Source organism: Oryzias latipes, chromosome 20, assembly GCF_002234675.1.
Source record: "Oryzias latipes chromosome 20, ASM223467v1".
Lineage (NCBI taxonomy): Eukaryota > Metazoa > Chordata > Actinopteri > Beloniformes > Adrianichthyidae > Oryzias > Oryzias latipes.
In genome coordinates this window covers 12442647-12467501 of record NC_019878.2, presented here as the reverse complement: position 1 = coordinate 12467501, position 24855 = coordinate 12442647, and the positions used below count along the sequence as shown (strand labels likewise).

The 24855-nt window shown below is 42.6% G+C and overlaps 1 protein-coding gene across 1 annotated transcript; it reads left to right on the top strand.

Annotated features, from left to right (window-relative positions):
* Window positions 1-111: 111 nt before the first annotated feature.
* LOC101158895 (B-cell receptor CD22) lies at window positions 112-18697 on the top strand. The gene is made up of 8 exons (XM_020712392.1): window positions 112-2796; window positions 11387-11493; window positions 11633-12004; window positions 14969-15274; window positions 15344-15604; window positions 15687-15765; window positions 15894-15951; window positions 18322-18697. Exons 2-8 carry the CDS (start codon window positions 11406-11408, stop codon window positions 18475-18477), a joined length of 1320 nt encoding a protein of 439 aa, XP_020568051.1. The 5' UTR covers window positions 112-2796; window positions 11387-11405; the 3' UTR covers window positions 18478-18697.
* Window positions 18698-24855: the final 6158 nt, after the last annotated feature.

Here is a 24855-nt window from a genome sequence, read left to right as displayed (position 1 = left end):
TTTTTGTTTTTGTGCACAAAGAATATAATTTTTTGACTGAGGTTGTGTTGCTGCCTTCACATCGGCTCATAAGTGGACCCTGACGTAGGCGCAAACCTTGGTTAGCGTGCAGATGGTCCACAGGAGGGGGGGGGGTCTTTGGTGACAAAAAAAAAGTTGTATCTAATCACTGCGTACAATGTGTAGAATTAAGAAAAAAACTACTCCATTTAATACAAATAGCACGTATTCAGACAAAAACACAATACATGAGGCTCAGGAGGGTGGGGAAGACGGGAGGTGGGGAGGCCCCCATGAATCTGTCCTTCAGGTGCAGTTCCGCGAGCCAGGCACATCCTCCAGACAGCACACAGAGGAGGGAGGTGGGTAGTAGGGAAGCCGAGGTCAAGCAGGGGGTGAGTTGCAGTTATCAGCCCTGTGAACAGCTGCTGTAGTCCACTCTGTAGAAGCGGCTTGTTTTGGTAGAGCCAAGGACGGTTGTCCACAGCTCCTTCGGGGAGCATAGATGGGTTCCTTTCAAACTAATTACAATGAACAAAGAATTTAGCTTTCATTTTCTCTATTTAATATTGGCTTTTTACCTTCGCTCTGTGGCAAATATTAAAGTGACCAGAATAGCCAGGAAAAAAAGAATGAACGCATAATCTAGTTGTCTTGGCAACATATCATTAGAGGTATACCCCTTAAAGTGGACTTCAAATCAAACTTTATTTACAGCCGCAGGAGGGAAAAAGGTGAGACGCTTCTTCTAAATGAAGAACAGAGAAAGAATAAAGTTTCTATAGTTCTTTAGCAGATTCAATCTGTGGCAATCAAAAATAAGTCTTGCAGATGAGGAAATATAACTAACAGAAGAATTGAATAGTTTTGTTTTTTTAAATGATGCCATGAGCTCCTTGATGTCTTTATACAATGCAATTTTCTCACGGTGATCTGAAGTCTAAACCTTTTATTTTGATTGTTGAAACCAGTTTGTTCTAAGCATCTAATTAAAATTAGCAAGGAAAAAACAGCCTTGTTTCTTGCACGACAGGTTACAAGCTCAAAACGATTTGTGGTCTGTCAAAATTTACGTTTTTAAATATGCATAATTTTTTTGAGTTTTTTTTCTCAATCTGGGTTTTATTTATTATTTTTTCTGCTTTCATTGTCTCTGCAGAGTAGGAACTTGATGCACTTGAGTGGGGCTGGGAAACACTGCTTGCCTGTGTAAAATAAACTTTTTGGTAATGCTTAACTCAACTAATTTCCATGGTTTGAAATTTAACCCGCCCTGAAAAATGATCACCACAAAGAGTGGTCAATTATTTTTCTTTTTTTATTATTTCATAATGCTGGTGTTGTATGCTCTTCCTGTTTTTTTCTGTGCCATAAAGACTGGATTTCAGTTTATCTTCATGGATGTCACCGCCTACTTTCACACAGCGAATAAGTTGGTGTGTGTTTGTGTAGAAGCAAACAGGATAACATGTAATGTTTCATTTTTATTTTTTTATTTTTTGATTGGAACTGCAATTGACACAAAATTTTTCCATTCATTTAGATGTTTCCTCCAACTTTCACATTTTGTTTTGCATTGAAGTTTGCATTTATTGCCTTTTATGTTTGCAGATTATTCTAGTGATGAATTACAGGAAGTTCAATGACTTTAGGTCACTGCAGTAAAGAGGGAAGTTTTGTCTTGCTGCATTTGAAATTTTAAAGCAGACTATTTGAATTCCTGTCTCTTTGATGGCTGTGTGAAGGTTTCCTTGAGGCTGGTTGGGTAAGACAGACTTCTTGTAAAATTATACAAACATTTTTGTTTGCACAGAATTGAATTGGGTTATTTTATACTTAATATCTACGCTTACTAAAGAATGAGTCAGATGAATACAATGCAGTATTTTGGCAACTAAAGCAATCCGTTTGTTGCATTTAAGGTTAGTATCTGTTTATTCTTTGATTTATTTCTTTTGCAGACAGTAAGTTTTGCTGGTTTAAGTAGAACTCTTTCAGTAAAAGTCCAGCTTGCCCTTTTTTAAACTCTTCAGCACCCATCAACATTAAGAATTTTATTTTAGAGGATGAAACAAATTTTTGTTATAAGGACACAATTCTGTGCAACTGTCAGTACTAAGGCATCCCACCAAGTTTGGTTGCATTTTTCGTGTTTTTTTTAAATTAGATTTTATTTTAAACCCACAAACTAGTTAATCATAGTTAATCATAATAGTTTCCTGATGAAAGCCTTTTTTGTTTGTTTTTATGTTTTTTTAATCATTCCATGCTTTGAATAAAATTTGCAGCTGGTAACTTGGAACAACATCTTTACAGGGTATAATGTTTTACATCCTAAAACAGTGAATATCTGTTTGCAGTTTTTGCCACTCATTGGTAAACTGAGTAAAAGAAGAACAAATATTAATGGAATACAAAGCAGTATTTTTTCATCAGAATATGGACAAATATGCATACATAATAACTAATTTAGAATGTAAAGAAATACTGGACTTACCTGTCATTTCTTTCAAGTACATATTTCAATTGATTCTCTGTTATTTTAATTAACAATTCCAGTGTTGTAATAGCAGTAATGTTAGTACATATGATAGAAAGGAAGCTGCTGCCTAAGTCACTGCAACATCCTTCCTGTCTTCATATTAAAAGAAAAGACAAAAAAGGTAACCTCAGCTTTGCTCAAACTCTCTCTGTAGCGTGACTTCCTCTTTTTTAACTGGATGCAAAGCCTTTGGGAAACCTTATATTATTATTAAGCAGCCAGTGACGGAGGAAGCATCAACATTCTGAACCAAGGTCAGGCTCGATGTGTCTTTGTTGTTTTTTTTACTCCCTTTTGTCCTAACAGCTGAGCATACAGGTACAATTCTCTTGTGTTATTGTTTCAAATTTGTAATCAGTTGTATCTTCTTTCAGCAAACTACATGTATTCGCTTATCCTACCGTTTGAACGGACAGTTGACTGTTCTTAAATGTTCAATTATTTATATCTTCATCTCTAAAAAAGGTATTTTCCTTGTTGACAGACGTCACTTTCACATCAACAACTTTGAGCAGAGACTGTTTACTCTGCAGGTGGAACGCACCTGTCAGCTGATGTGTGACCCCTACTTATATAGTTCCCACACTAACCAAGCCTGCTTAGTTTAGACAAAATTGTGCGTGTCTACTGCGCTGACTCTGTGCTAAAAATAATGTTAACCCGATATAACAATTTGTATCATATGTGATACTAATTCAAAAATGGCATTGCAAATGTTTTTGTGGATTTCGTCAAAGGGCTTGATAAACATCGAAATTCCCCCAAATTTGAATTTCGTGTCAATTCTTCGATGTAGCAGTCTTTAAAGAAAGCACAAAGGACAAAGGATCAGAGATAAGTGAAGGCAGTATAACAGTAGGGCTTTCTCCTGGTACTCACATGCACCATTCTATGCCTTCTCATGGTGTATTTATGTATTTATTTATTTTACACTCAGCTTTTATGTGCCTGGTTCAGAATGAACTAGCATTACTCATTTGGATCATCATTGGTGCTTTGTAGTTTATGTCTCTAAGGACAGAAGTTCATTCAAAACCAGCAACATTGGATTCTACTTCAGCGGCTTGTAGATTCTCATTATATTTTGAGATTTCTAAAAATAAAGCGTAAACTTAAAAATTTGAAAAAGTTAAATTGATTGGGCAGTTATTAAATCAAGTGCTGGAACACCACCAGACGTCTGTCCCATGACATTTCAGTGGGGATCATGTTATGTGTAGGCCTGACTCCTGCTCAGCTGTCCTGCATCTCTGTTGATTTTCTGTCTGCCTATTTAAGGTGTGTTTGTTTCTGTGCTCAGTGTCGGAGCGTATTCTGTTCTTGGGCCTTCAAGCTTGTGTTTCCCTCTGGCATTAAAGCCCTTCTTTTGGAATTCCATCTGGTTTGAGTTGTTCCTGCCTGCGTCTGGGTTTTCTCCTCTACCTGACCGTAACATTACGCTCCGACCATGTCCAACCCAGCAGGAAGGTCTGACTTAAGGGACTTACCAGGTTCTTCCTCCGAGGGGAGTTCTGCTACCGGCGATGAGCTATCTGTCCTGGCTCGTGAGATGCGTGGTTACATGTCCGGCATGCAACAGCTCCATGAGCGTCTCTCCAAGCTGGAGCATGTCCCCTCGTCTCCACCTCGCCAAACCCGACTGGGTCATCCGGAGCCGTTTGATGGCACGCCTGAGGACTGCCGGGCGTTCATCACCTCCTGTCGCCTTCATTTCGATTTCAACCCGAGCGAGTTCCCGTCTGAACAGAGCAAGGTGGCTTTTGCTCTAAGTTACCTGACGGGCCGGGCCAAACGGTGGGGGTTAGCGGAGTGGGAGCGCGGAGCTGAGATGTGCCGCTCTTTCCGTGTTTTTTCCACTCAACTCCTCACCGTCTTCGATCCCTCTACTCCTCATCGAGCTGCGGCCTCAGAACTCCTCCGCCTCCAGCAAGGGGCTCGCAGCGTCTCGGACTATGCAGTGGAGTTCCGGACCCTGGCTGCCAGCACTCGCTGGCCGGATGAAGCATTGGTGGACGTTTTTCTCCGGGGTCTCTCCGACGGACTCAAGGACGAGCTAGCGGCTAGGGAGATTCCAGAGGATCTGGAGGAACTGATCGACCTCTCAGTGCGTATTGACCGCCGGATGCGGGAGCGGGGCCGTGAGCGTCACGGCAACACAGGTTTTCGCCCACCGCTGCATGAGGAGGATCCACCACTCCAGTCCGACACTCCACGACGGGGTTTTCTTCCTCCTGCGGAGCCCATGCAGCTGGGAGCCGGCCGTCTCACTCCTGCAGAACGAAGGCGCCGCTTGAGAGGAGGTCTTTGCTTATACTGTGGACAGTCTGGACACTCTGTGCGCGACTGCCCGGTAAACTCCAGGGTTCATCAGCAGTGAGGGAACTGGTGAGCCGCAATTCTTCTTTTTCTTCTCCCTCACGGCCCTCTACCAAGGTCTTGGTGACCCATGCAGGAGCTCAGGAGGAGTTTGAGACTCTAATTGACTCTGGCTCCGATGGTGACTTAATCTCTCAGGAGGTGGTGAACAAACTTAAAATCCCTGTTGAGCCTTTATCACCTGTGTTAGTCATTCATGCCATAAATGGGTCTGTTATCCATAAGGTGTCATGTCGTACTGTTAACATTTCTGTGTCTGTGTCCGGAAACCACACTGAACGGATGAGTTTCTATGTTGTGGAGTCTCTGAAGCCACAAGTGATTTTGGGTTTTCCGTGGTTATGCAGACATACCCCTCATATTGACTGGTCTACCGGACGGGTTTTGTCATGGAGTCCCTTTTGTTTACTCAACTGTCTTTCTTCTGCTGCATTTCGTAGTCCTGTTACAGCACAGCGGTCTCCTGACCCGCCGGATCTCAACAATGTTCCCCCTGTTTACCATGATTTATGCACTGTTTTCTGTAAGTTTAGAGCTAAATCCCTTCCCCCCCACCGCACTTATGATTATGCCATTGACCTTTTGCCCGGAACCCAACCGCCTAACGGCCATATTGACCCCCTGTCTCCACCTGAGCGGGAGGCTATGGACAATTACCTGCAGGAGAGTCTACAGGCCGGGATCATTCGACCTTCCTCCTCTCCCGCCGGGGCTGGGTTCTTCTTTGTGGGAAAGCGTGATGGAGGACTGCGACCCTGCATCGATTACAGGGGTTTGAACAATATTACGGTGCGCAATACTTATCCCCTTCCTCTGTTACAGACAGCGTTTGACCTTTTGAGCGGGGCTTCAGTTTTTTCTAGATTGGATCTCAGGAGTGCATATCATCTGGTTCGCATACGAGAGGGGGATGAGTGGAAGACTGCCTTCAACACTCCGAGCGGACATTTTGAGTACCTGGTTATGCCCTTCGGCCTCACTAATGCTCCAGCGGTCTTCCAGTGTTTGATTAATGATGTCCTGAAAGACATGATAAACAAGTTTGTCTTTGTTTATCTTGATGACATCCTGATCTTCTCTCCAGATCTCGATACCCATGTGCAGCACGTCAGAACCGTCCTCCAGCGCCTACTAGAGAACCAGCTTTACTGTAAAGCAGAGAAGTGCGAGTTCCACACCAAGCAGACTCGCTTCCTTGGTCATGTGGTTTCTCCCGGAGGCGTCCAGATGGACAGCGCCAAGGTCAAAGCCGTTCTGGAGTGGCCTGTTCCTTCTGGACGGAAACAGCTCCAGCGCTTTCTCGGGTTCGCCAACTTTTATAGACGCTTCATCCGAGGCTTCAGTGGCGTTGCTGCACCCCTCCATAAGCTCACATCGGCTAAGGTACGTTTTGTCTGGGATGAGGGGGCCGACAAGACGTTCACCGAGCTGAAGCGACGTTTCTCTACAGCCCCTATTCTGACTCAGCCTGATCCCTCTAAGCAATTCATCGTAGAGGTGGATGCATCTGAGTCTGGGGTGGGGGCTGTGTTATCGCAGAGAGCGTCCGATAATAAGGTTCATCCCTGCGCGTATTTCTCCCGCAAGCTCACTCCTGCGGAGAGAAACTACGACATAGGGAACAGAGAACTCCTGGCAGTAAAACTGGCTTTGGAGGAGTGGCGTCATTGGTTGGAGGGGGCTGCGCAGCCGTTCTTGGTCTGGACTGATCATAAGAACTTGGAGTATATCAGGACGGCCAAGCGTCTTAACCCTCGCCAAGCGAGGTGGGCCCTCTTCTTTGACAGGTTCAATTTCTGTCTGTCCTACCGTCCTGGCAGCAGGAACCTCAAGCCGGACGCTCTCTCACGCCAGTTCCAGCAGGAGGAGGAGTCTGGGTCTCCTGCTGTTCCCACCACCATCATCCCTTCCCACCTGGTGTTGGGAACCACACGCTGGTCTCTGGAGCGGAGGGTTAAGGCGGCTGTTTCTGACCCCGCCACTGTACCAGCTGGCTGTCCAGACGGATGCCTGTTTGTTCCTCCTTCTCTGCGCACCTTGGTCCTAAAGTGGGGGCACTCCTCCAGACTGGCTTGTCATCCCGGAGTGACCAGGACCGGCTTTCTTGTGGCCCAACGTTTTTGGTGGCCCTCTATGTCCTCCGACATTAGGGCTTTTGTGGCGGCTTGTCCTGTTTGTGCCAGTGTCAAGATCCCAAGGACCCCGCCTGCTGGTTTACTCCACCCTCTACCTGTGCCGTCTAGACCTTGGTCCCACGTAGCCATGGACTTTGTCACCGGTCTACCCAACTCCAGAGGTAAAACAGTCATACTCACCCTCATTGACCGTTTCTCCAAACTAGTGCATGCCATACCTCTGAGGAAACTCCCATCAGCAAAGGAACTAGCGGTACTAGTTTCCCAGCATTTGTTCCGCCTGCACGGTCTTCCTCAGAACATCACCTCAGATCGTGGGCCTCAATTCGTTGCTGCCTTCTGGAGGGAGTTTTGCTGCCTCCTCGGGATCAAGGTCAGTCTGAGTTCTGGTTTCCATCCTCAGACTAACGGCCAGGTAGAGCGGTACAACCAGGATTTGGAGACAACACTTCGAGCCTTGTGCAGCAAAAACCCCAGAACCTGGTCGTCTCAGCTCCCATGGGCTGAGTATTCCCACAACTTCCTAATCAACACTTCCGGATACTCCCCATTCCAAGCTGCCTATGGTTATCAACCTCCTTTGTTTCCCCACCAGGAACAATTGGCTGCCTCTTCTGGTCCCGCTGCCTTTTTGAGACGCTGTCGTCGCACCTGGAGCAGGTACAGGCTGAAGCTGCTGCAGAACCAGGAGCGGTTCACGGCTGTAGCCAATCGTCGGAGGTCCGCAGCCCCGGAGTACAAGGTGGGGGACAGAGTATGGCTCTCCTCAGCCAATGTTCCTTTGAAGGGAGGGTCCAGAAAGCTGCAACCCCGCTACATCGGTCCCTACACCATCTCCAAGGTCATCAATCCTGTGGCTGTGGAGCTGGAACTGCCTCGCTCCCTGAGGATCCACCCGGTGTTCCACGTTAGCAAGATTAAGCCTGCCAGGGACTCTCCCCTACAGCCTGCTCCAGCTTCTCCTCCTGGCCCTCGTATCGTGGATGGTGATCCAGTTTATACGGTCAAGTCCCTCCTCGCTTCCAGACGGGTGGGTCGGGGCCTGCAGTACTTGGTCGATTGGGAGGGGTATGGACCGGCGGATCGTCAGTGGATCCCTGGCCGTTACATCGTTGATCCGTCCCTCATCTCTCGCTTCCATCGTGACTACCCTGATCAGCCTCGCCCTCGTCCGTCTGGTAGCCGGTCTTAGCGGGGGGGGTTATGTTATGTGTAGGCCTGACTCCTGCTCAGCTGTCCTGCATCTCTGTTGATTTTCTGTCTGCCTATTTAAGGTGTGTTTGTTTCTGTGCTCAGTGTCGGAGCGTATTCTGTTCTTGGGCCTTCAAGCTTGTGTTCCCTCTGGCATTAAAGCCCTTCTTTTGGAATTCCATCTGGTTTGAGTTGTTCCTGCCTGCGTCTGGGTTTTCTCCTCTACCTGACCGTAACAGATCAGGTCCAGGATTAATTAAAAACTTTTTTTTAAATACTTTGTTGAAGTTTTTTGGGCTATTGTGCTTATTGTCATATTTTGACCGTGGTTAAACTGTCTGATACAATTCCCTTACATTTAATTTCACATGCAATAGACAGCCTACCACAGGCTTGACTCCAGCCACAAAGATCAGAGGAAGTTCGTCTGCATTTATTTTAAGAAGCTCCAAAGAAACCACTCAGTAAACATGAATTCACATGGTTATGTATTTTATTTATTTTGAAATGTAGACATTTTTTCAATCTTTTTTTAAACAATTTTTAGCCCAGACTAAAAAAATTTGCAACTTGGAGCCTTAAAAAAAAAGGAAGAAGTCCAAACTCATCTTGACAGGCTGTTTACTGTGAAGTGGTTGCAGCATGAACTCGTATAGTCAAATTTGTATTTGGTATTGCCAAAGCAGTTTGACTCAGCCATTCTTTTGCTCATCAGGCAATGGGGTCTGGTGATTAAATTAGAGAAAAGTAGAAATTGGTGTGCACTAATTTACTGACTTCTTTTTCTGATGTTGCATTTCTCTCCTCATAAAAACAGTGGTTATATTTTATGCTTGTGTGATTTCCATCATCTGAACCTGCTGAATGTTGAGGTCCCAAGGCCGTTGGAGCCTATCCCAGTTGCTATTGGGCAAGGGCGGGGTATACACCTTTGACCAGTGCTCACCAACACGGTGCCTGTGGGCACCAGATTGCCCCCAATGGCCACATAAGTCGCCCGCAGTCCTGTTCTAAAAAATAGCACAACTCACCAGTGAGTTGCGTCTAAATTTTTATTATGTTGCTATTCTTTTTAAATCACACTAGCATTTATATAGATTTAAATATGACAGTATCTTGAAAATATGTTCACTAAACAGAGTTCGCCAGTTTATTTGCATTTTAATATTTCTGGTTTCACATGCACTGATTGAGGCGCTGCGCGAATTTCTGAAGAAGCGGGGTTCCTCAGATTACCAACTCTCGGGGTACCAACAGCTGGTTCCAGCGGTGCCTGAATCGCTATAACCGAAGTTTTGTGTCCCTGCATGGAGAAATGGCATCAGCTGACTCAGAAGCAGCTAGAAAATATCCTGATACGCTGAAAAAGATAATTGCAGAGAATAATTATCATCCGGATGAACGAATGATGAACGAAACTGGCCTTTTCTGAAAGAAGTGACACTCAAAACACGCTGCTGCTGGAGTGACGCACTGTGCCCGACGCTTACATCGCATTTCAGGATCTTTCTTACTCAAATGATAAAAGAGTGAACACGGGCTCCTGGTTTTAAGGAACAGAGTGACAGACAGACACTCCTACTATAGTTCAGTCCATTGCTCTGAATGAATAGATAAATGAAACTCTTTATGTTGAGCAATACAATGTTTTTTACATTTTAAATCAATTTTAATGAATGTTTTACAAAGCATCAGAAATGTTTCAGAAAGCTTTCCCGCCTTGTTGCCATTGTTGATGATTATTGTGAGAACTCATTAAAGTGATGAATCTATTCACATATATGAGTATCATTAATATTTATTAATATATAACTAAAGGCAAACTGAGCAAATTTGTCATTTAACCTGGTAGCCCTTCATATGACTCAGTGTCCATGAAGTAGCTCCCAGTTTCAAAAAGGTTGGTGACTCCTGTTTTAGACAGATCCCACACAAACACAGAGGGACATTTTAGAAACTCAAATCAACCCATGAGGCAAGTCTTTGGACTGTGGGAAGAATCCAGAACTAATCTAGAATTAAGTGATCTCCAAGTATCCACAAGGAGATCATGTAAACTCCAACAGAGGAAGGTCCCAGCTGGGATTTGAACCAGGGCCTCCCGTGAGGTGAGAGTGCTAACCACTACCCCACAGAGCAGCCCTACTTGTGAGATGTAAGGACTTTACAGTAAATGGGTGAGAGGAGCTGTTCGGTTTAACGACCCTAAAGAGTCAAAGATGTTTCTTGGTGTTTTTTAACAATGACATGATTTCATTGCCTGGAAATGATAGACTACATTTCCCTTTTAACCAGAAATAAGTTATACATCGGAAAAAAAAAGAAAGGATCTCATCCAATAAATTTAGCTAAATATAGGCTAGCAATAGAAATAGAAGTGTTAATGCAACACTTAAGGAGTTAATTTTAACTGTGAGCCAAATAACATACGATCCTTATTTACACAGGTTAATATGGAAGCACTGAACCTTGTGTTGAATTTTCAGGGTTAACATAACTCTTTTTGGTGTTAATAATTGACACTATCTGTTCAACTTTAACACTAAAAAGTGTTGAATAAGAGTCAGTTTTACTTTGTGCATTTTAACTCAGAGTATTAACACCAGCACTTGGAAAATGGCGGTGGGGATTTACACTTGCTGTTGTAATTTTGGAAGAGTCAGATTAGTTTGACTACGGAGATTTGACACTGGGAAATTTGCTGTCTGTTCAGAACAACACTGATGGGTGTAGTTAAAATAAGGCAACTTTTCACACCTTGATGAGCTCAGGACGCTCAAAAAAAGGACACCTCCCTCTTTTTCTGAGTTGTGAGCAGCAAAGACATCTGTAGATGACAGGCCATATGTGTTTATGAGGTTCGTTCAGTGGGAAAAGAAACGTTTCTCACCAAATCTCTGTCCCTTTTCATATATACATACATTTCTGCAATAAAGCATATGTATGTTTGTGGTCTACATTACAGAATTCTGTTTCAAATAACCCAAACACTGCAGACACTGGCTATTTTGTGTCTTATTTCCAAGTTACAAAGTCGTTCCTGGATTTAAGCAACTTTGCACATTTGAAGCAGTTCTTTTTCAACTGTTTTTTTGACTTGTTATGATTTGTGATTTGATTACTTTAATTTTTTTTTTCCCAGTATATTTCAGTCCTCAAAGATGAGGGATGGGTGCAGGAGTTTGATGACAGCTGCGTTTGTGAATGTGGTGATGGTCAACATGTTACTGACCACCCTCATTGATCCTGGTGAGCTCTTTGTTCCTTTTTTTTAGACCCTTTGCTTAATTCACTTGAAATATTTGTTTTTTAAAAACCGAACTGCAGTTTGTTTAATAGGAATTTTTCTCCACACTCAATTTTATCCATAACATGTTTGTCATCACAGATGTTGTGGCTGGTTGCGATGTAACAGCACACCTTTTCATCTCTGCACCAAAGACGATGGAGGCGCTGAGTGGATCTTGTTTGCAGATCCCATGTAACTATTCAATTGTGGATGGAAGAGGCTTTGATGCCTCACAACCTATAGCTGGACTGTGGTTGAAAACCACACCAGAATTAAAAAACGTGGTTTTTGACAGCAGACATGAACACCACATCCACCCAATCAACATCACTGGAGCCTTAAAGGAGAAAGACTGCACCACTTTGTTTTTGAATCTTCTGACGAACTACACGGATAAATACTACTTCAGGATTGATTCTCCGAATTACAAGGCGACTGCTGTTTGTGATCCTCTTGATATAAAAGTTAAAGGTAAGAAGGCTTATTTTTTTGAAAGTTAAAAATACGCTTAAAATGTTTCATCAATCCAAAGGCAAGTAAATGTTCTGGGTTGAAAAGAAAGATTTTACTTGGGCACTTAAAAAAAGGGAAATTTTCACTGAAAGAACAGACACTTGTTGCTTAAGCCTCATGGGGGGTTGACCTGTACAGGTGCTGTGGGTTTTTGGGTTGTCCAGGCCTGTAGAAGGTCACAGGCATGAGCAGGTTTAAGGGAAACGCAGGTGTTTCTTGCAGTTCCTTTGAGCCTCCTAGACCACCTTAAGGAACGTCATGAAAATGGCACGGACCGTCGCGGTTCATGTGGTAAATGTGTCATGAATTCTTTGTAAGGTTAATGTAAGCCACACGCACTAATGACGTACAGGAGAGGCTGTCATGGGGCGCCCTTACACCACACTCTGACTTAATTTATTTGATTTATTGGTTTATTTCAAGCACTGATTATGGAAAAATACAAAAACAAATGTCAAAGCACAGGTATATATCAAACTCATTTCAGAAATTAACAAATACATTGATTAAACAGTAAAGAAAAATTTACTAAAATGTATTATCATAAATGGATATTTTTGCTGTAATGAGTACAGTACACCCACATGTTACATAAAATGTGTAAAAGGATTATCGAATTAAATCAAGTGAAGTCTGATTCGTTGCTTGAAGGGGAGAAGAAACAAACGTATTAAATCCCCTGTTGTAGAATTCATTTTCATATATATATATTTTCATTCTAATTCATTCTTACATAATTTGGGTAACTATTATTATGAGTCCTGTGTAACCGATATGTAGTATCCATTGATTAGCCATTAGTTAAGTGCGTGTACTGGCTCCTTATGACATATGCTGCACGGACTGGGTGTGAGCATAAGTACCCGTATGGCGCTCACACAAACTACACTGATTGTCTAATTTCCTTATTTCTAACAGTCAGGCTGCACGCAAGGAGCACAAACTTATGACGTGAACAGCAAAAACACACCCCAGGTGCACTGCGCAGAGTTTGAGGGGGTCGACAAAAGGAAAAATGCGTACGACGTGCCTGCGTCTCACCTACTTCACCCTTACTTACCCTCGCATCTTGCATAAGTGTTTACTACGACCTGTAAACACTACAAAATGTGCATGAACATTTTCACTCTACGGCTCACCGCGTGTTCTATCCTAAAATTTTGGGCGGGCCACCTAAGTACCCGTAAAGATTTGCCCATTTTTTTACCCGCAGAGAGCCGTCATTCAAAGTGACTAAGACTTTGTCCCTTGTTTGAGTCAAATATGCATTCAAAAAAATAAAGAAAGGCTGTTCTTAAATCAACTTCTGATAGTTTACTGTTTGTCTACATCATATAAAATGTATCTTCTCTCAAAGACAAGATTATGTCAGAAAGTACCTGAAGAAAAACTGCTTAAATTACAACAGAAAATTGAGAAAAGGAAGATCTTTAAAACTGAATTTGATATTCAACATGACAGATGCTCCTCTGTAAACCATTTAAACCCTCAAGAGTTTTAAAATCAACTGTCAGTTTAAAAATCAGCTGATGACGATGACATAAGAGAATTTAACCAAGAAGATCATAAATTTAAATTTGTTGGTTTAAAACAACAAAACAAGAGGTATGACACAAAATATAATATAAGAATAAATCCAACATTGTAGTATTTTTTATTATTTTTTTATTTAGTAGTCAGTATGGTATTTAGTATTTTTGTTGTATTTAGTAGAGTTTTGCCTGTAAGTTTAGACATTTTTAAAATAATTTTGACCTTGTCTTTTGGGTATGTATATATGTATATTATATATTTCTATTTTTTTCTCTACATGTTTCATATTTTTTATAAAGCAAAAAACGGTTTGGTCTTAATTTTTGTGATGTGTCCAATAAAACATTTTTGGGACGGTTTCAGGTTAATTCTGGAACTATTGTGTAGCATACAGAAAGGTTTTGTTTAAATAAAAAAGAAGCTGGAGTGGATGGTTATTAAATGATTTAAACAAAAAACTGTTTCAAAGGTAAATAATTAGAGCAGATATTTAAGTAGTAAAAGATACTCAAACACACTATTAAAGGTTAAGTAAGGAACAACAAGAAGTAAAAAATTAAGATTTCTTCGAGAGGCAGTATTTTCCTCCAACCACCTCACTGATTTTTTAGTCAACCAGTTGATAATCTTGTCTCAGTCAAACATATTTGATATTAAATCAATACAATGACGAAATCAAATAATAAATAAATGTGAAAGAAGTGCAGACTTGACATTATATTACATTTCTGTTTTACTTATATCTGTATACGGGTGACAGTCACTTTTTTTGTGACTCAAGGATATCTTTATTGTCATTTCCCCACAGGGATAAAAATAAATTTGTGACTCTGGTCCCAGAAATAAAAAATTAAGCATAGCACTGTTCTTATGACTCTTGCACAAATTTAGCACGGAAAGTTCCACTACTGATTCTGGGAAGAAGCTCTTCCTCGGTTTCATGGTCCTGCTCTTAATGCTCTGTAGGTTCCTGCCTGAGGGGAGCAGAGAGAACAGAGTGTGAGGAATGAGTGGGGTATTTCAGGATGCAGGGGGCTCGTTTCCTGCATCTGGCTTCGTAGATCTCAGTGTTGGTCTGCAGGGTGAAACCACAGTCCTCAGTGCAGCTCTAACTACCCTCTGCAGAGCTTTCCTCTCTGCCGCAGAGCAGCTGCCACAAAACACAGTGATGCAGGAGGACAGGACACTCTCCATACACAGAAGAAGGTCAGGGTTGAGTTCCCCATCCCGGAGTGCCTGAGCCTCTTCAGAAAATAGAGGCGCTTTTCAAATCAGGACCATTGATAAACACACACAGGAAACCCCCTTAACCACAATGGAAAATAACAGTATCACTTTCATTATTAGCTACTTTTTGTTTGTAATAATATGTCTAATGTGAAACCACAGATTCTGCTTGGAGTCCCACCGTTGAAATTCCAGCTGATCTGAAGGAGGAGGAGTCTGTCACTGTCACCTGCTCAGCTCTCACTCCCTGCCCTCAATATCCTCCTGAACTCACCTGGAATCTCCAAACAGACTCTCAAAGACACATAAAGGAAAAAACAGATGGAAGCTTTATAACTAAAATCCAGAAGAACATCACTCTGTCAGACTCTGATGATGGATTCACCATCAACTGCTCCGTCAGATATCCTGTGAACAAAGGAGAAAATGTGAAGACAGCAGAGACACAACAAACTCTGAGTGTTTCATGTAAGTGATCATCTTCATCACGGTTCAGCTTTTCTGATCAATCAAATAATCAGAGTTTCCATTCCTCAGATTCTCCTAAGAACACCTCAGTGTCCATCAGTCCGTCAGGTTTGGTGTCAGTAGGTAGCTGGGTGAACCTGACCTGCTCCAGCAGAGCCAAACCTCCTGTCAGCAGCTTCAGCTGGTTCAGGATCAGCAAAGATGGAGACATCAAAGTAGCTGATGGAGACTTTTACAGCTTTAATGTGACAGAAAATGCAGAGTATCGCTGCACTGCAACAAATCGTATGGGAAATCAGACATCAGAAGTTATAGTTCTTCATATAAAAGGTAAATCCTTAATAATACAGAAACACCAAGCCATAGCACTTGCTATTTTAGCTCTGTTCTACACGATGTTTGTGTCACTAAGGTCCGTTTGATGGGTCTTTACCCTATTTGGCAATTCTTGGAGGAGGATTTGTTCTCATCTGTCTGATTATATGCTCTTTGTAAGTATAAAATGAATTTTGCCTCTGTGTTGTTTATGCCACTTAAACATTGATTACAAGGGTATTTTTGCATAAACTTCTCTGGCACAAATGCAAATTCTGGCTCATATGATAACACATCCCCACAGAGCTCTGTTGTGCTGGAGACGGAAAAAGTCTACAAACTCAACTGCACAACAAAACCAGGTGAGTGGAACGCCAAACTGTGCAGATTTTAATACAGTAATACCAAATACTTGGAAAATGTCTGTCAGACCACAAGCAATTAATCTACAGAACCTTTAAAAATCCTGTTTTAATTTCTGTCAAGCTATGGACACTCCGAGCATGTGACATGTGTTCAAGAACACGCTAAACAAGGGTTCTTGAACGCACCTTTAGCCCATTACGTTTACTCTGGACAAGCAGGGAGGGACTTCTTCTTCTGCTACGGTTTACTAGCGTATGTCCACTACCTACAGTAGGGAGAAGCTTGGTGCAAAATGTCAAAGTGGTGCAAATCTCACAAAACATGCTGCAGGCTTTTTCTTTCACAGCTCTATTCTGATATATGAAAGACTTTGTGTCATAGAATTCTACATGCTGCAATTATTAATTTTCTCTCCATGATCAATTTTCAAACAGTTAGGACTTCCAGGAATTAAACAATATTCCATCCATATGTCATCATTAAATATTAGTCCCTAATTGGTCAAAGTTCAACCTAGGCTACGTTCACACTGCAGGCTGAAACGACCCAATTCCGATTTTTTTGCCCCTATGTGACCTGTATCTGATCTTTTCATGACAGTCTGAACGCCACACATCCAATCTTTTCAAATGCGACCCAGGCCTCTTGGGTATGTGGTCCTAAATCCGATACCCATCTGATCTTTTGAAATGCGACCTCCGTATGGACGACCAGGCCACATGTATCTGACCTGTACGTCATTGATATCCTACAAATGTCATAATTCTGTGTTAAAGTAGGCGGGAACTAGAACATAAACATCAACCATGGCGTACGATGCTGCTGAGACCAGTCAGTGGAAGGTAAGCGAGGTCACCGATTTGATTAATATTTCGGGTGACAGCTCCTTTCAGACCAAACTCAAGGGCTCTTGTTGCAACCGGGCGGTTTTTGAAAATTTTTCCAGCGAAATGGCCGAGCGTGGTGTCTAACTTTTCCTGTAATTACTTTTTTTCCTTTCCAACCGTGGTCAGAAGCGCGGGGGAGACCTTCCTCCCTTCGGGGTTCTTCCCCATTCGGACCCTCTGATTCTCCAGAGCGGGTTAATAAAGCAATAGCAGTTATTCTGGGGAAAGCCTTCTTTTATTATCGTTCTTGTCATGACTTGTTAGGCGAGACAGACCCAGACGCTGGAACCCGGAAGGAAAACACAGGTGAGTTATGAGGTGAGTAATAAAGTTTGTTTTTATCCGGCGAGGCCTGGAGTTGTGGCAAAGCGGGAGGCTGGATAATGGCTCATGGCGAGACTGGAGGTTCAGCAGTGGCTGAGTGGCTCGTGGCGTGAAAGGATGAATCCGGAAGGAGCTTCTGTTCAGGAAGTCTGGAGACTCAGGTGACCACTCGTGGTAATAATGTCCTGAGAACGAGGCATAAAACGAAGTTAAGCGAGAGCAAAGATACATGGTCTAAGCATAACTTAGTGAACAGGCTAAGCACCATCAGGGACAACGAACTGGCGATGAATACTGGAACTGGATCTCCTTAAGCATGGCAGGAGGTTAATGAGTTGAATTGCCACAGCTGGGTCGAGTCAGGAACAGAGCAGAGCGGAGGGGGAGGGGAGCTGCCAGAGGCACCATGACAGTTCTCCTTCCTCCGTAACACACAACATGAATGCGCGCTCCCAACACACTTCTGCTGCCACTCTCACTCCCTCCTGCGCTGCACGCGCTCTCTACTCTCTCTTACACACACACGTGCGCGCGGCCCCAGCACATTCACATCCCCATTCCACAACAGTGGGTACAGACGATCCCGGCTCCAATGCCTTCTTAAAATGAGAAGATTGTAATTGTGCTGGCTCCTTTGTAAAAATGAAATTAATACTGCGAAAAGAGCTCCGCTGTTGACAACACTGTTGTTGACATCCATTGTTAACATTAGCTACTTCCGCAAACAACGAGTGACGTCGTTCAACGTAGAGTACTCTTTTGCGCATGCGGGTCACTTCTGGCTCATTTCACATTCACCCAGGAGATCACAAAAGTTCGCATTTAATTGGAAATGTGAACGGCCTTGCAAAAAAATTGAATTTTTTCAAAAAATCTGAATTGAGCATTAAGCCTGCAGTGTGACCGTAGTCCTAGTATAACTTTTGATGCTCGTACACCAATTTGTACGCAGAGCCCAAAAGTTATCTTTAAATATTCGTATCTACAAGTGACCGCGTGAGTTACGAATGCGGTAGCCTGAAATGCGTGTTATACGTAGACCTTTCATTGGAAGAGGTCGCTGGGATATGCGTTGCCAAGGGTGATGTCAATAGCTTCACTGTTGAAGTGATCCTAAAGAAAATTTTTGTTTAAAAAAGATTTTTGTGTTTTCAGGCTCGAACAATTGAAAGTCTCAGCACTGAACCAGAATCAACAACAGAAGAAAACATCCATTACGGAGAAATAAAATTCACCAAGAAGGCGTCAACTAGCTCGGCACAGATCAACGGGGGGGAGGTGGATACTATTTATGCACAGGTTAAGGTGTGAGCCAACACACACTGCCCTGTGGAAGACAGTGGGACAGCACACGACTGGGACTTTTCTGCACAAAAATACCAAGATATAGAGCCTTCTTCACTTTTAAAAGTTTAAAATGTTAACACTCTAAAAACTGAACTTATTCAGCTTTAAGGCCTAAAATAATTGTATGTGAGAATGTATTTGTTTCTTTTCTTTGTTTTCCAAATATATGGTACCATCAAATGCATTTCAGTTTCAGTCTCTTTTTCCACTCCTAGAGTCGAACCAGAGGTCTTCTGATCTAGCCCGGTGCCTCTGTGTCTACTAAATAACCACATTGTGTTTTAGGTTTTGTTACACGTGGACACATGGACTTTTCTGCACAAAAAGACCAAGATATATAGCCTTCTTCACTTTTAAACGTTTAAAATGTTAACACTCTCAAAACTGAACTTATTTAGCTTTAAGACCTAAAGTGATTGAAGAAAATATTTTTTTTCCACTGATTCTTGAATGCAGGAAGGTAAAAAAATGGATTAACAATTTCATGTTTGACTTTTTGTATAAAAATTATACAAATCAAATAAGTCAGAGATCTTACTTTACAGTAATAAAAAATGAAATCATTTTTGCTTTAAGGTGTAATATTTAGATGTTTCTAGGGCAGCATGTGGCCTTTGAACTGGAATTGAACTACGCTTGCATTAGGGTTCACCATAGATTTATAGACAGTAGAGCCATAATTTAACAAATAGGAAATCAAACTGAACTGATTGGAACAGCATACATTTTTCTAAAGAGGTTTACTCTGCCCAACTAAATATAGTTTTGAAAAAACATCTCTAATATTGCTCAAGTTTGAGCTCTAATGAAAGCAGAACAGGCCCTGCCTCAAAGCATTGAATTAATGGAAGCACAAAGGATTTTGGTCAAAATTTGGATCATGGAAATCACATAATTATATTTTTGACACAATCAAATGCTGTGATCCATTAGAAATTCAGTCGGCCTGGAAACACTTTACACTAGAAGAGTGAGAGGATTTCATCAGGAAAAAGAAAATGTTCTCTGTTTTTAGAAGGTTTGGGCTAAAGATCAGCTCAAATGTTTCACATTTGTGTGTTTTCATTGTGTAACATTTTCATACTTCAGTCTCTATATCAACCTTTAAGATAATATCACATTTGTGATAAGTGTAGTTTCTTTTGTTTATGTAAAGACCCCAAACATCACGGAACTGAGATTCTTTACTCAATATTAACCTTATGGACAGCATTTAGAGTTTTTTTTTTATTATTATTCATGAGACGGAAAAGTGGAATTCTGCCTTTAAAGTTTCTTTTTTGCATTAATAAAAGAAAGAAAGAATTTATGAAGATCTATGATTTCTCAGACCATTTCAGAATTCAGAAATATGTCAAAGGAAGTCAGAAATTATTTTTTTGGTACCCTTATTAGAACATAAAAATACCGTCAAAAGTGTTAAAAATTGTTTGGTTTGTGTTTTCGTGAGATTGGTTTTAAGGTTATTACACTCATGTTTTATTAATTAAGATCACCTTTTATCATTTTCTGTATTAAAAAAAATGGAAATGATATTTCTGATCAACACTGACTGGACAGAAGCTGGATCATTCATCTTATGAATTACTCCAGGTTTTATGACTGTGTGTCATGACGATTTATCGTATTTCGGTCAGATACTCGCTGCAGTGTTTTTTCAGGTAAATACCCTAGGGCGGTTCAGTTAATTAACTCACCTGCTCAGCGTCCTATTTAAGCCAGGTGCGCAGTTGTTCATTCTTTCTTACCTTCAGCGCTCATTCTTCGCCGGTCTCCGAGCCCGCGGGTCTCCTTCTCTTTCGGCGTCTTGCCGTGTTCCCCCGTCCTTGGGAAGGATGATCCCCATCTTTCTGATGTGGGGTTTTGGTTTCGCCGCGTCTGCTCTCCTTAATTTCTCCTCCGATCCGCGGGCGGCTGACGATCCGCGGGCGGCTGCCGGCGCACAGCGCGTTCGTTTCGCCGCGGTCGCGTGCATCTGCAGGGGGTGTGCTTTCCGCAATGTTCGGGATGTCCGTGCCCCCCGATCAGGAGTAGTCGGGTCTTCTCGTCTGCCGTGGTCACCCCAATTATCCACGGTGAGCGTCACGCGGTACTTTTCCCGTGTAGTTTTCTATGGCTGCGTCTCACTTCCTGTTTACTTCGGTGACGTCACGCCCCTAAGGACCCTGGGAATTGTAGTTTTTTTTTCCGGGTCCTTCATGATGCACTTCTGATTCTTTTTCTGCTGCGTAGTTCTGCGTCGTCCGGTTGTTTTATTTTATTTATTTTTTTCAGGGGTTGTGGGGTCCTTTCTGTGGTTTTGAAGGCTGGCAGGCCTCGTTTGGACAGGTTTCTCATGCTGGCTGAATTTATCGCGGCTTTTAGCATTTGTTTTCTATTGCTGTTTTGTTCTTTGGGAGCTGTGTGTAAATCTTGATTGTCTTTAATTTGATGCTGGCTTTATTATTATGGCGGTTCTTCTGTTTGTTTTCTTCGTTGTTGTAGCTGCTGGTTAGTTGGAATGTGAATCAGTGTCTCTTGGACCCGTCTCTGCTCTATGGACATTTTCCCTTATGATTGGTCTCTCTTATGCAGCGTCTATGGCTCATTTTATTCACTCTGCGATCCTCATTCATTGCCCCCGCACGTTCTGCTCCACCTGTTTTTCCCCGCTCTGTGTACCCCAGTGGGTCATGCCCTGGCTTCAGGGACTTGCGTCGGCCGCATTAGTGAGTGTGTCAGTCTCGTCGCGGCCTCGTTTTCTCGGCTGGACAGTTAATTTGTTATTCTCTCTCTAGTTTGGTTGGAGGTTTGTGGGGGCTATGTGATGGATTCTTCCGGGGCATCGTTTTCAAGCTGCCACTAAGGGTGGCCCCTAGGAAGTGTTCGGGTTGATGTGACTTGATCTGGACCTGCTAGCGCCTCGCAGTTAATCTTCTGGGCATCAGTGGCCTGGTTCCCCATGCGCCTTCAGGATTGGTATATATTTTCTTCAGCTCCCCATGCTGTCTCCACGAATTTCCTCCGAACGCGATATAAGGCTGAGGATGACTGTCACTGATGGTCTCACTGTTCTGCCTCTATGCCTCTCAGTGGCGTCTCTTGGCCTTCAGTTGGCGCTCGAGGTGTTTGTCGGTTTACCTTTCCGTTGTCGTGGCAGTCCTCATAAAATCGACTTTTCGCCCTGTACTGGATATTTGTAGGCGATGGGTGCCCTTCATTTTGCATGTTATTGATTATTTCTTGGTGGCCAACTTTACTCTGTATCCCTGGTCTTTTGAATCTCTGTGAAAAAACTTTATTTTCAAAATTGGGTTTCCACGTTATCTATAATGTATGGTCCTCCACCCGTCCGGATTTATTTTTCTTCTATAGATTTGGGTGGTTCATTGATGCTTGTCTCTCCCCATTATGTCATCTCTAGCTTTTGTGCAGCATGTCGTTTCTTCGAATTTTGGTTGGATATGATTCGTCAATGATTGGGCCACCTGACGTTTGCTGTAGCTTTGGTCCTATGGTCATCCGTTCATCTTGTGTTCTTGTTCTGGGTAGTTCGATCCTGGGCCACGTGTTCCTGTTCTGGATTTTCGTGTTTTGCGTTTGATCTTTCCCTCTCTATGCCTGAAGTGGTTTTGTGATACCTGTTGTGTCTTCAGGCTCCCTCCACTTGTTCTCCTGAGTCTGCGCCTTCTGGTTTGAGGGAAAAGGATTTAAGAAGAGTGGTTTGTGTTTGTCCGGCCGCCGGAATCTACAGCTCTGTTGGTTTTTAAGGGTTGTCCGGTTATTTCATCCTTGGAGATTATATTAAAGCTGATTCAATATTGAATGATAGTATTGTCATCGGTTGACTTGGTTAATGTTTAAATAACACCTTGAGCAACTTCTACCCTGACCGTAGGAAATATATCACTTGCGCTCTCAAGCTTAGTTCAAGAGTTAAATCTTGTGTCCACAAGTCAGTCTTCCATCTGCCTTGTTTAAGCAGATGACACTCTGCTAGATGCATCCCCATTTAGAGGCTTGTTATATTCCGCCTCTAAATGCTTAAGGTTCAGTCTAGCAAAAAATACTATCAAAACCTATGATCCCTCATGGCTCTCAAGTTCTCTTTTGCAGTATCCAGACGCCATTGGCTAATTAAAAATTTGAGAATCACTAATATCAAATCAAAGCATCAAATCCAGCCGAGCTGTAATCCTTTGCTACGTGGGATGTTGACCTTCCTCATCTACAAATCTCCTTGGCTACTCTTCCCATCACCTGCTCCTCGATGGTCTCCTGAAGGTGCGTCCCTCTGAAACTGTCAAAGGTTACTTTTCTCATCATTGGAGTATATAAAAAATTGGTGTTAAGATTTCGTGCAGGTTATATATTTCACTATCATTTCACTGTTGGAATTTGTGATTATGGGGGTTTCTAGGGTGCGATAAATCCACAATGGGTCTTTACCTTTACTATCTACTAAATTTCACTTTCTCAGATTTGTTGTTTCTTTTTAAAAGCACTGTTATTTAATTTATCTCAATCATTTTTGAAACTGATCAGTTTCTGGGTTATTTATATATTCTTGTCAAGACTAATACTGCTTTGTTTTTATCTATGCATCGCATCCTGAGCCTGCGAACCCCTACGCCCCGATCAGCTTCTCCGTTTCCAGGAAATGATGTCACCCATGCATTCCTTGATCTGGTGCTGCAACGATGACTGCTTGACGTACCTATTGCTGCACTGAAAGTGACGGGGCGTTGGACCTCCTCTGCATTCCAATGACACTTCTGACTGAATTAATTAATCAATGTCAACCGCAGAATGAATGTAAATTCTTCGATTATAGATGTTAAAAGAAAATTATAGCCAGGTGGAAGCCTCAAAAATTTAGGTTGCTCTAAGTTGTATCATAGTTTGCGCGGTGCTCGGATCTGGTTCTTAAGCTCATTTGTTTGTAGTATGCCAATGAAGCATAGTAAATATGGGCGTTGAACTCGTTCTTAATATTGGGATGGAACCTCATTTATATGGATGTTCCTTGAGCGCTTATAATTGGTATGCCAAATGGAGAAAATTATGGCTATTAAGCTCGTTCGTGGTACTGTCGTTGGGAGCTTCGAAATAACGGATGTTACTTAAGCGCGTGTATATATAGTTGCCAAAATGGTAGAGTTTATGGTCATCAAACTTGTTCTTAGTTTAATAGAAGTTTGAATAATGGCTGTTAAGCATGTCATACGCCATCGGAAGCTTTGGATTGGATGTTAAGTTAGTGTATCATACGGGTTGTTTGGCGGTTTAAATTATAGTTTAGCACAGCGTTTTGCGGAAGTGAGCTTACGTTCTAAGATCAGTTTATGTTGGCTCCCCTTTTATTTCTTTCCCTCTCTCTTTCAGATAGTATGTTCCTCTAGTGGTTTCCACGAACAGGAGCGACCCTACGGTCAATGGTGCCGGGTCACACATAGCAGATCCACTAGATAGCATGTCCCCTTCGTGGCGCTGTACTCGAACGGGGCGGCCCAACGGTCAATGGTGCCGGGTCACACATAGCAGATCCACTAGATAGCATGTCCCTTTCGTAGCGCTGTACTCGAACGGGGGCGGCCCAACGGTCAATGGTGCCGGGTCACACATAGCAAATCCACTAGATAGCATGTTCCCTTCGTGGCGCTGTACTCGAATGGGGGCGGCCCAACGGTCAATGGTGCCGGGTCACACATAGTAGATCCACTAGTTAGCATGTTCCCTTCGTGGCGCTGTACTCGAATGGGGGCGGCCCAAACGGTCAATGGTGCCGGGTCACACATAGCAGATCCACTAGATAGCATGTTCCCTTCGTGGCGCTGTACTCGAACGGGGGCGGCCCAAACGGTCAATGGTGCCGGGTCACACATAGCAGATCCACTAGATAGCATGTTCCCTTCGTGGCGCTGTACTCGAACGGGGGCGGCCCAAACGGTCAATGGTGCCGGGTCACACATAGCAGATCCACTAGATAGCATGTTCCCTTCGTGGCGCTGTACTCGAACGGGGGCGGCCCAAACGGTCAATGGTGCCGGGTCACACATAGCAGTCATACTGGGAAATGAAATGAAAATGGAATGCTGCCGAAAACACACCCCATTTTATTACACACTGATTTTACATTCACATTTTCTCTTCTTCTGGATGATTTTAGTGTTGGGGGTTTTGTTACCCGAAAGTTTTATGGAATTTTATGGAAGTTTTATGGAATTGAACGGAGCCTTATGCCAAACGGAAATATGTGAATGCCAACTTAAAGAATGTGGAAAAATGTCAAATAAATATTTCTTACTGCAAGAGTTGTCTGACTGAAATTGATGTTAAACTATTTTACTTCTTTTTTATTTT

What these genes read in the sequence shown, in the direction of transcription:
- LOC101158895 (XM_020712392.1), top strand. Translation starts at nt 11,406, where the DNA reads ATGAGGGATGGGTGCAGGAGTTTGATGACAGCTGCGTTTGTGAATGTG. An exon ending in TCTTGATATAAAAGTTAAAG is followed by an intron (nt 12,005 to 14,968) that starts GTAAGAAGGCTT and finishes GTGAAACCACAG; the next exon opens with ATTCTGCTTGGAGTCCCACC. An exon ending in TGTCTGATTATATGCTCTTT is followed by an intron (nt 15,766 to 15,893) that starts GTAAGTATAAAA and finishes ACATCCCCACAG; the next exon opens with AGCTCTGTTGTGCTGGAGAC.